At 49.7% G+C, this 11,599-nt stretch overlaps 1 protein-coding gene across 1 annotated transcript; it reads right to left on the reverse strand.

The window, feature by feature from the left end:
• Positions 1 to 9,775: 9,775 nt before the first annotated feature.
• Positions 9,776 to 11,176, reverse strand: LOC123439225 (E3 ubiquitin-protein ligase SINA-like 10). The gene is made up of 2 exons (XM_045115964.1): positions 10,898 to 11,176; positions 9,776 to 10,784 (listed from the first exon to the last, which is right to left on the reverse strand). Exons 1-2 carry the CDS (start codon positions 11,138 to 11,140, stop codon positions 10,035 to 10,037), a joined length of 993 nt encoding a protein of 330 aa, XP_044971899.1. The 5' UTR covers positions 11,141 to 11,176; the 3' UTR covers positions 9,776 to 10,034.
• Positions 11,177 to 11,599: the final 423 nt, after the last annotated feature.

Consider the following 11,599-nt stretch of genomic DNA (forward strand, 5'->3'; position numbering starts at 1 on the left):
GTTAACCTTTGTGAGCTACTATACTGTGAAATTTGTGAAAAACTGTGTTTTTTTGTGTGGAGGTTGGAACTATATATTTCAGTTGTGTTCACAGTGAAATTTGCAACTCTGAAGGTTGAACAACACGTCGTCAGTTAGTGCTATTTGTTAGAAGTATATCTTTTTTTGTCGCGTGTACTTGTTTGAACTTCTGAACCTGGGCATAGCCTCTTTTAATTTTTGAGCAACTGCAAGCATAATAAAATTCTGAAGACATATTGTCCGAAATTGTCTCATATTTTTTTGCCGCATAGTCGAGCACACTAACAAAGTACATATAACTGATGATATTCAGGACAGGATTTATTTGGACAGTGGACGCGAACTTTTGGAGCATTTCATTTCTGTCTTGAAAGGCCCTTTAGAACTGTCAAGTCCAGGTTGCTCAGAAGGAAAAGAAAAAGCACGGACACACTATATTTGATGCAAACTTTGAAGAGACAGTTGGCAGTTTGGCATTTAGAAAACCGGAAAGGGAGCAGGCAATACTAAGTCAGTGTGAAGAATTTCCTTTTTTTCAAACTCTTAAGTGAACAATTGAGAGATACTTGAAAAAAAAAGGGATGATTTGCGCTGTTAGAAAGGATGTTAAATGGAGTATTTTGTCGTACAAAAATCTACTACTCTAACATCCTTTCGTTTAAGCCTTTAGAGCAACCTTAACTCGACGACTCATTTCGTTCGTCATAGTCCGTCTGGATCGCCGCGGACAAAAGTGGAGGTCCAGCGCGTCGACCCATTCTCAAAATACGTTCGCTCCCTATCCGCACCGACCCATTTCAGGCTCAAATTTGAGGTTGAAATGCATCGACAAGAACGCGACGCACACCTTCTCATGTCCGCGCCCGTCCACATATGGCGCCCGGTCAAAACCATTGTCGTTTTTATTAACGATGACCGACCATCATAGGCCCATGTGTCATCGATCCCCATGCGTCTTTTTTAATCCGAGCAGGGTGTGTGTGTGTGGGGGGGGGTCATCCTCTTCCCCATCCTTCCAGAAGTCGTCCCCATCTAGCCACCCGCTGCTCCCCCGCCAGCGGCAAACCCTAGCCACCATCATGGGTTTCTTCTCCGGAAAAGGCAAGGGCAAGTCCCCCGCTCTCCTTGTCCATGCATTCCCGTGGCCGGCGTCTTCCCGTCCGCCTCGACTGCGGGTTAGCATACAGTGCACCAGGCCAGGTGGCACTCGAAGCACCGTGTCCCCTTCCCTTACCCCGACGTCACACTGCCACACGACTAACAATTGGATATGGGGAGGATCCCAGTGCAAGCGGTACTGCGGTCGGCGTGGGCGCATGCGAAGGAGGTGAGGCGCCGGCGGCAGCAGCTGACGCTAGAGCAGCGGCGCAACCCACTACTAGGGAAAATCTTATAGGTTGACGCTTACTAGTAGCGCAGGTTTAAACCCCCTCGCTACTGCTACTTACTAGTAGCGCGAGTTTATACCCCTCGCTACCACTAAGTTGATAGCAGTAGCATGGGTTTATACCGCTCGCTACTATAAGTGGTCTCTACCGTGTTCCTCCGGGACATGCCATAGTAGTAGCGAGGGGTCTAAACACGCGCTACTACTAAGTTGATAGTAGTTGCGTAGGTTTATACCCCCTCACTACTACTAAGTACAAGGTAGGTGAAGTCCCCATATCCTCGGTGGAATCCCTCCTCTCTCCCTCACTCTCCCCCCTCTCTCCATAGGCTCTCCCACCTCCTCCTTCATGGCGCCAAATGAGGCCGCCACCTCGCACCGCTGGCGTCCAGGACCTCGCCCGTCTCCCCCCTCGCCTCCATGCCGCGACGACGGAGCACCTCACCACCGGCGACCAGACCCGGTGCGCCCTCCATCTCCTTCCTCTCTCCCTTGTTTCTCTTTTCCCTCTCCCTCTTCCTCCGACTTTACTTACCTCCTATGCTCATGCCTCCGTAGGTCATCGACATGCCTAAACAGGAGCTCTCTGCCTTGGCCGCAAAGAGGATCCTCGCACCGTCATCTTGCTCTGCCTTGGATACGGTCCCTCTCCAACAATAGTTGCCGGATCTGGTCTGCTGTTGCCCGTGCGCACCTCCAGCGACCCCTGTCGTACTTGTATCGAATCACCATTGGCAGCACACACGAGATCAAGATTTTTTTTGGGGGGGGGGGGGGGGTTGAAACTAATAGTAGTAGCATGGGTTCTAAGAGCAACTCTAGCAGACCCCGCAAAAACTTGACCCGCAAAACGCGTTTGCGGTTTCACGAAGATCGCGTTTGCGGGTCGAAAACTAGCGCGGCTGAACAGAAACCGTATCTAGAACTGCATAATTTGAAAAAAAAACTTTCACGGGAGAACATAGATCATGATCAACAGACTACAAACATAGTTCATACTACATACTACATAGTTAATACTACTACTAGAGGGGGTCGGATCTGACGACGGCGAGGTCGTGGCAAATGGACGACGTCGTGGAGGAGAAGGACGCTCAATCCTCCTCATCGGAGTTACAGAGGTCGATGTACTTTGCCCTCTGCTCCTCGCGGATGCGGCGCCACTCGTCGTACTTCTCCTTGGCGGCGAGATTGGCAACGACCGCCTGCCGCCACTCGAGAACTTCGAGCTCCTCGGCGTGACGCCGGCGCTCCGCCTCCTCGCGCACGCTCCGCTCGGCGATGGTGGACGCAACGGCATCGACGTCGGCGACGTAGTCTTCCGGCACGACGACTCCACGGCGGCCGAGCGAAGCGGGCTCCTCGGGCTCCTCCTTGATGGGGACGAAGTCGAACTCGTCCGGCTCCTCCGACTCCTCCTCATCCTCTGACCACTCCCTTTTCATGAGGAGAAGGCCCGTGCCGGAGGAGGAGGAGCTCCCGGCGTACGAACATCTCGCAGAGGAGAAGGACGTGCGCCGGCGGTCATACTCCTCCGTCTCGCTCCGTCGGAAGCTCGACGGCGGCGACATGCCACGGTTGATCCACCTCCGGGCCCCGCGCTTCCTCGTGGCGTCCGAGCGGACGCGCCACTCGCGCTCCGGGTCGCTTCCATCGTCGGATCTGTTGCCGGAGCCGCTTCCAGAATTCCACATGCGGCCCCACATGGTGGCTGGAGGCGGGGAGGTGGTCGCCGACGGCGAGAAATGTGGAGAAGGGGGTGGGGAATCGGGGGCCCTGGCGGCGGGGGATAGGGTTTCAACCCGCAAACAAACCGCGGAACCGTAGATATAGCGGTCAGGGAGTGCGGGTTGCGGCAAATTATTTTGCGGGCGGGGCGAGTATGCGGGCTCTGTTCTGGCCGGAAAATTGGGCCGAGCCCGCATACTCGCCGGATTTTTGCGGTTTTGCGTGTTTTGCGGGGTCTGCTAGAGTTGCTCTAAAAGCTCACTACTACTATTGCACGTTAGTAGTAGTGCGGGTTATAAAAGTTAGTTGTAGGCCGTAGCAGTAGCGCAGACACCCATGCTACTGCTACGGGGAAAACACGCGCTACAGCTAGGCTTTTCCATAGTAGTGACCCCGTGTATGCTGCAGACTCTCCCGAATGGGAGGCCTAGTTTGCGCGGGCACACGAGGAGTGGCGCTAGTGTGGCATCCGTGTCATGGTGGCTGGACCACCGCCGCCACTCGTCGTGCGCGAAGAAGACCGGTGTTGGAGATATGCCCTAGAGACAATCACGTATGATGATATTTCCTATGTGTTTACAAATAAAGGTAGTCCTTAAACATTATCAATGATGTGTATTAACAAGTACGTGACTTCTTTGTGAGACTATACATTGTATCATGACTGTCCTAAATGGTTCCTAGTCGAAAGAGTCGTGTGGACGCGCAACCAACTAGACTGACATATGATACGATGGATGGTCCGGTCTCACTTACCATGTAGCATTGGATGCTAGCCGGATAATATGGACTCAGAAAGATCTGGTCGGATTCGAGTAGTCGAATCCGAGTCGAGATAAGGTCTGAGTTGGACAGACCCAACTATGAGACGCATCGATAGGTCATCTATGAGTCTCTAGTACAACATACGTTCTATGTCCTAAGACCTGAGCTGGTGCAGTACTCGGGATGGTCATAGACTTGCTTTGGACCGACCAAACGCTACTCCGTGACTGGGTAGTTACAAAAGTAGGTTTCGGACTTGTCCAGACCCATGCTGCGAGACGTGGTCGAGCAAGATGGGATTTGCCCCTCCGATCAGGAGAGATATACTCTGGGCCCCTCGGGTGATCTGACCTGGATAAGCATGGCCATGCGATGAGGATTGTGAGATAATCCGAATGTTGGTCAGATTTACCGAAACGAGAAAGAGGTCGTGCGGCAACAAGGATGACCATGTCGCCTAGAGCACGACAACGTATATCGTGTGGCAAAGGGAACAAAAGTATGAAGTACAAGTTCGGCTAACCAGCTTCAACGAACACTTGGAGTCGGCATGTCTTGCTAGAGACCGCTACCGACAAGCCGAGTCGGACGTGGTCTGACTCGCGACCAAGTGAACGAGAACCTAAAGGGTCGCGCGCTTAAGGGAAGGAACGCGTGGGCTTTAGGGTCCGTGCGAGTCCCAAGAGTTGAGCCCGCGTCGGACGCCTATATATAGTGGAGGTGCGACACATCTATTCGGTTGACCGCTTCGGCACCGTCATTAGGGATTTGCATGTGTTGCAACTAGCCATCTCCACTCGCCACTGCCGATTGTGTGATCCGGACCTAGCAGTCCACTGCACGGTGTTCCTCCTGTACGGGCGGATACCGTTAGAGGCGGTGCTCCTGCGCTGCTCCGGAGAACCTGTACGTGGGATCCGGGGACCGGCTGTGTGAGGAAGATCAGACGAGGAGGAGACGGACCACACGGACGCGCTGCCACGTCTACTTTCGCTACACGGCACTGCGCGTCTAGTGGTAACGATCTGTGATCCATCTCCATAGCATGTTCTTGGTTGTTCTTCGCGTAGAATTTTTTTAATTTACATGCGATGCGCCTACGATAGAACTCAACAACCATGAGGCGAGGCCGCGTACCAGAACGCGATGGCGACCGTCCTTTGTGCAAGCAAGGAGGAAGCACGGCTCAAGGACGAGGAGAAGGCGGCTTACCAGACGCAGATTGCGGAGGCCATGGTGCTCTCCGCTGCCGGTGACGCAGTCGTGCCGCCACTCCCCTCCCCCCCGGCGAAGGTCAAGCCAGGGTCGCTGGTCCTCAGGCCCGAGCAGTACGCCTGGGACGGGGTGGTGCGCGGGTCAGTGCGCCACCCGTTTGGTTGGGTGCGACGCCGGAGCAGGAGGTGGCCTACCTCGAGCACTGGGTGCAACGGTGGCTGACCAAGGAGCGCACAGAGGTTTGACGGGTCGCGCGGATGGAGCGCGAGGCCGAAGCTGAGGAGGAGGAGCGACGTGCTGTCCAACGAGCGTTGGTGCAGCCACCGGCGAACGACGTCGTCGCCGCCTGGGAGATGACCTTCCCCCGTGTTGGCCCAGCGCCGACGCTCGTCAACCTCGCCGGCTCCGACGACGACAACTAGGAGGACGCCTAGCGCAGCGCGCCTCTTCGTTTTTAATTTATTATTATTTTTTGTTTAGTGTAGTGTGGACTCATGGGACTATCACCGTCGGCCTGAAACATTAATGTTTAATTAATTTTTTTCATATTTCAAAAAATTTATTATGTTTTTTAGCGTCGTCTAAAAAGAGTCAAGGCTGGGTTGAGTGCAAGCGCCGATCGAGTTATAAAAGAGGACATGGATGTTCGTCGGACCGATCTAAACGGACAAAATGCAGACAAAGTGTGCGTCCGTTTGGATCGTCCGGTTGGAATTGCTCTTAGAATCTGGTTCTTATAGAAGTATCGTTATTCCTTCCGATTTAGAAGTTGAATTATTTTGTCCTTTTATCGAGATACACATTTAAATTTCTAACGTACATGAAAGGAAGAAAAATACAACACCGGACAGATGTATAGATGTACTTGAAAGGAGCTGATGATAAACAAACGTCATTTTCCCACTTGAGCAGAAGCATGATAAAGGAATTGTTATGGAGCAGAAGCATGACACGGAGTAGATATTTTTCCCACTTGAGCAGCACAAACGTCATCTTATTTGGAAGTGGCCACCCGAGGGTGAGTGAGTAGTACTGTAGTAACTATAACATGGATGCATTTGGACTATATTGTAGTAAAAGAACAATCCTGGTTCATTCCTACGTTCCTCCGCATCTAAAAACAGGATAGGCATGAAATTTTTTATTGACTATATTTTTTTTCTCTGAGCAATTCGGGCTTGCGACGACCAAAAATTGTGACAAAAATCAATATGATGGCGAGTGTCTCAAAACTCTTTAAAAAGCCTAACAACACGATAGGGAAAAATTCACCCTCCGCAATTTTGGTCTAAAAAGTGCTCTGAAAGAGTGAGACTCGGGTAAGGAAATGCGAAACCAAAAATAAGAAGATCTCGAAATTGACCTAATACGTAAAGGACTCGGACTAGGATTGGTGGTGGATATGTGGTGGTGATATATAGCAACAAGGATAATGGTGGCGTGGTGGTGATATATGGCAGCAGCGATGATGGTAGCGTGGTGGTGGTATATGGCAGCGATGAAAGATGGCATGGTGGCAACGTGACAACCTGTGAACATAACTCGAAACTCAAAAGGACAAGACACTAAGACCAGCAACTTGACACGACGATGTAACCACAAATTCAACAAAGAAAAATACTGAAAAGACTATGCAAAGGCTTAGATTGGTTCGGATATGATGATCTAACCCCTTTTTTTGCTTTTTCGTGGACTATAGGTATGAAGAACAGATGCGATCTAACTACGAAAAACTGGTAAAATCTCACCGATCAACCATGAAATTTGATACCACTTGATAGAGGCAAAGTTGTCCCTCTCTTTCGATGAGACGGTATTTATCGTTTTTTGTGAAGTAGACTTTGATGATCCGACTACGAACGTGTGAGGACGTCGCGCCTTAGCAATCGCTAAATCAACTCCGAGAGGTTATTGACTAAGACGGAGCACCATCAACCTAACCACGAGGGTATGTTTCCTGCACGCAAAAAAAGAACAAGCAAGAAACTAAGATTGCAATCAAGATATTCCGAATATAAGAGGAAAGCTTTATTGATGAAGGTGGGGTTCTGTGAAGCCTTTGTCTGGTCGTGGAACACAAATAAAGAACGCAAAGTTGCAGGTATGGAAAACTTGTAATCTAAACAAACCCAAGTCTGAACGGTGCCCTAAGGGCTGTATATATGAGGGAACAGAGAGGGATTTTCGTGACCCTTGTAGGAGGGTTCAGAAAACGACCCTCAACTCAGTTTTTCCACACATACAGACTATAAAAACAGCCTATAATATGGTATTTCGAAATTACATGAGTCTGACCCAAAAATAAGGTGGCGTAGCACCTATAATAGCCTATGGACGAAATTTATAAAGTGGTTTCTTGAATATTTCGTTCAAGCCTTCATGCTCTCCTTACAGTGGTTTCAAAGTGCGAAAATCACGAGTGGAAGCTCCACTGTTCTTTCCCGCGCGTGCATCTTTTTCTCCATGCTTGATCCCGCTCCAACGGATATCCTTCTTGTCCATCATAGGTCCTTCATTCATAAGTACAACAAAAGTATCTAACTTAGACAACATCATATGTTCATGAACATTAGAAGGATTTCAAATAAACGAAAGTACCTCGTAATTCAATTGGCGTGCGCGAGGTCTAGTAACTGGTCCAATATATATAGCAGCTGGGGCTATGGGTGTAACAATGGTATTGATGTCCACATCACCCATGATCCATGTTTTGAAGTTTGAACCTAGTGTTCGAGCGTGCAGTAGTACTTCTCTCTGTTTCAAGATGTATAATATCTAGCTTTATGAACAAAACTCCATTTTCATTCTGCACTTGCTTAGGCTACTCATTTTTTGGTTTTAGTACTGAGTTTTGTAGGAAAATATAGTTATTATTTTTAGAAATTGTTTTACTAAATATGCTTGAACCAGATTTCCTAATGCCCTAATCTGAGTGACAATGTACTCTGCCTTAAGTACCCTCTAATGATGAACCTCCTGTACTGCTGCTAATTATATTCAGTCGAGACAAAAAGTGTTTTAGCTGCAGCTAATTATATGATGTAACATATACAATTGTTAATACGATTATATGATTGATGATATTTCTTCGGTTGTTTTCTTTAAATACCCTGAAATCAAGACGTACCTAAAGTATTACTTCAAATATCCAGAGCTTAGGATGTACCTGTGTGGAGAAATTTCTCTTTGTGTCTCTGATCAAGCCTGAACTGAAACTTTCAGTCCTCCAAAATTATCTTCTATGAGGCCATGATGATTCCAAGAAGCTTCTCATGGTACTATATGATTGTTTCTTTGTTACTCTCTCATGTTTTACTGCGAACAAGACTTGATGCGAGTGACTGTTATTCAGATCAGATTTAAGATATACTATGATACATTATGTAAAATTTAAAATCAGATCCATTCATGTCGGTCTTGTCTGATTGTTCACAATCTAGAGAAGATAGATGATGACTTATTTGTTGGTTCTTTTTTTTCATTTTGTTGGTTGATATGTTCATGTTTTTCCCCATATCTAACCCGTGGATTAATTCATCTGTTTTATAGGGACCTAATTTTGCGGAAGCACGGGTGATCACACTTTACCGCCACAAGTGTGATTCACACTGTGCCGCCCGCAAACATGTCTCGGAGCATTCGCCTATCAAACATGTGTTTATGTTGTGATGAACCATTGACTTTCGCTGATTGAACATCTTGTATTTTTCATTTGGACCGTGGCATGTGTTATGCTTTTCATTTGGACCGTTGATAGTACTTGTAACTTATTATATGAGCCTTTTGTTGTTTTGCATGATCTAGTTGTAACTTTGTTGCAAGTACAATTCTTTTGTGAGTTTTTGAAGTTATAAAAATTGCATTTTTAACTATAGTATAGTAATTTTGCAAATGTTGTGTACCAATCCATGTGTATCAAATAGTAAGGGTGTGGATTTGAGAGGATTGGGTGGAGGGAAGAGGGATTCACCAAACCTCCTAAAATTCCTTCCTCCCCAAACCTCCCAAATCCACTTCTACCAAACAAAGTCTTAGGAAGACTCCGAGAGAAGCTACACCAGGAATTAGTGCAGGGCTATATGCTGCGTCATCATAGGCTCGATATCCCGCATGTTGAATATTCGAATTCATACACAAAGAAGAGTTAGGAGATCTTTAGCCAGAAGGTCTCCTTTCTTCCTCGCTTTGGTAGCGTGGATAACATGTCTTGACATGAGATTGAGCTCTACTCTCGAGTTGATAACCCGCATTAAACATTTCTTGGCATGAGATTGCAACAGATGTAAATGAAATGCTTGCAAGTTGGAGTGAGAGTGAATTTCACTCTTTTCCTAGTAGTTGTGCATTTGTGACACATATTACCCCATTTAGTGAATCGTCTAGTGAAATATCAGTTTTTGAAGACATTTAACACAGTATTAACCCAGTTTTTCATTTTGCTTGTTTATATTAGTTAGTATCGACATGTTGAGTTAATGTTTTGTAACAAAAAATGTAAAGAACAGAGGGCATCATTGACGATCATGTCCAGACTTATCTTTTTCACCGGTTTCGTTCCTTGTCCTTGTCCAGATATTTTTGGACCCGGGGTGCCACCTCACACCTTGCCTAATGGACACGTGGATTTGATGGGGTTAACCAGTGTCACAAATGCATATGTATGGGGTAAATGTGGAATTCACTCTTGGAATGACATAGCACCAAGCATGATAATATCCTAGTGCGATTTAAGTACCATACAATGACATGAAAGTTCACTAGCCTGCAGGATGAACTACATCAAAAGATAAACCGCATCCACTCCTAATTAAACATCATCTAAAATAGTTTCATGCTTTCAGCTGGATCTCCAAAATAAGACTGCCTTGAATCGCATCGTTTGTTTCCCAATCTAAGACAAGACGAGTGCTGGAGGGACCTAAACCAATGCGTCGGATGACCAAGGGGAGACCTTGTCGATGCGGATGTACAGGGGAACTTCCATGGCCGCCTTATCCCCTGCTGCTGCTGCTGGCGGTGGAACGAGGTACATCGGCGGCACAGCCAGGAACGTCGGCTCCTGCACGGCGAGCACCGCGCCGGGCGACGTGCTGCTCCTCATCTGCATCTCCACCCGGACCGAGTCGGCCCTGGCACCGCTCGCCGCCGCTGGCTCCAGGTTGACCCACATCTTGCACGTGAACCGCGGGCGCGCCACCGCGCTCGCCCTGGCGCACACCACGGACACGGCAGCCGTGCCGGCATCGAGCGCGCCCACGGACAGGAGGAACACGCGGTTGTCGTCGTCGCCGAGGAGCAGCAGCCGCGGTGCCAGCGCCGACACCGGCACCCGGAGCTGGATGGCCTTGCCGTACTGCAGGGCGCGCACCGGCACCGAGTGGACGGTGTTGAGGTGGCCGGCGAGCGACTGCGGCGCGCCGACGTAGCCGCAGTCGGGCTCCGTGCAGCAGCAGGGAGCGTGCGCGCACGCGCTCTGGTGGTCGGCGGCCTCGTGGTAGGTGACGTACCTCTGGCAGCCGGCGTTGGGGCACTGGACCCTGGTCGAGGAGACGACGGTGTCCAGCGCGGGGCAGGGGTCGAAGAAGCCGGCGCCGTCCACGCACGCCATGCACTGCCCGCAGGGGAGCTGGGCGACGCAGCCGCCGCAGGCCAGGTGGCCCCGTTTGCACTGCAGGCAGGGGCACAAATCGGAGTCCAATCAGCAAATCTTCATCAGGCACGAAGGAAAGAATCGATCTTGAAGCGGCCGGCGCCGACCGAGTGGAAGGAAAGAGAGGGAACCTGGTAGACTGGGGGCTTGAAGGGGAGGGTGCAGAGGGGGCAGTGGAGCACATGCTTGCCGATCCTCACGGCGAGCTCCACCGCGACGATGGCGCCGCCGTCTCCTCCTCCTCCGGCCGCCTCTTGCTTGACGAGGCCGTCGGGCAGGTCCAGCCGCGGCTTCTTGGCGCTCTCGTCGAACTTGTCCGGCGAGGGCGAAGCCCTGCTCCTCCTCACCTCGGGGACGGCGGTGGCGCCCTGCATCCTGTCCGTGGGCGCCAGGTGAGTGGGAGAAGAGAAGAGCAGCGGTCACAGAATAAAAAAGGCCAAAGCCGCTGCACTATAAATGGATTTTTTTTTCTTTCAAAAATACGACAACTTTTTACCAAATTCAAAAATCATATGTCGGAATGGAAAAAAAATCAAAAATAATACCCCGTCGGCCTATGGTTGGCCGAGGTGGGGCATGTCGGCCGGCGGGAGGCCGAAGAGGGCCTATCGGCTCACGGGTGTCCGAAGAGCTGCTGTCGGCTCACGTGGCTGGCCGAAGAGGGCATGTCGGCCTCCAGGAGGCCGAAGAGCCCCTGATAAGGCCGACCGAGCCCTTCTTCCTCCTCACTTGCTGGCTCCTCTTCCCTCTTTCGTTTTCTTCACTAATTTCGCTCCCCCTTCGATCTCCTCCATCCTTCATCCATTTTCCTATTGAATCCGCTAAAACAATAG

This window comes from Hordeum vulgare, chromosome 3H (assembly GCF_904849725.1).
Source record: "Hordeum vulgare subsp. vulgare chromosome 3H, MorexV3_pseudomolecules_assembly, whole genome shotgun sequence".
In the NCBI taxonomy this organism is placed as follows: Eukaryota; Viridiplantae; Streptophyta; class Magnoliopsida; order Poales; family Poaceae; genus Hordeum; species Hordeum vulgare.

What these genes read in the sequence shown, in the direction of transcription:
- LOC123439225 (XM_045115964.1), bottom strand. Translation starts at nt 11,140, where the DNA reads ATGCAGGGCGCCACCGCCGTCCCCGAGGTGAGGAGGAGCAGGGCTTCG. An exon ending in TCAAGCCCCCAGTCTACCAG is followed by an intron (nt 10,785 to 10,897) that starts GTTCCCTCTCTT and finishes CCCTGCCTGCAG; the next exon opens with TGCAAACGGGGCCACCTGGC.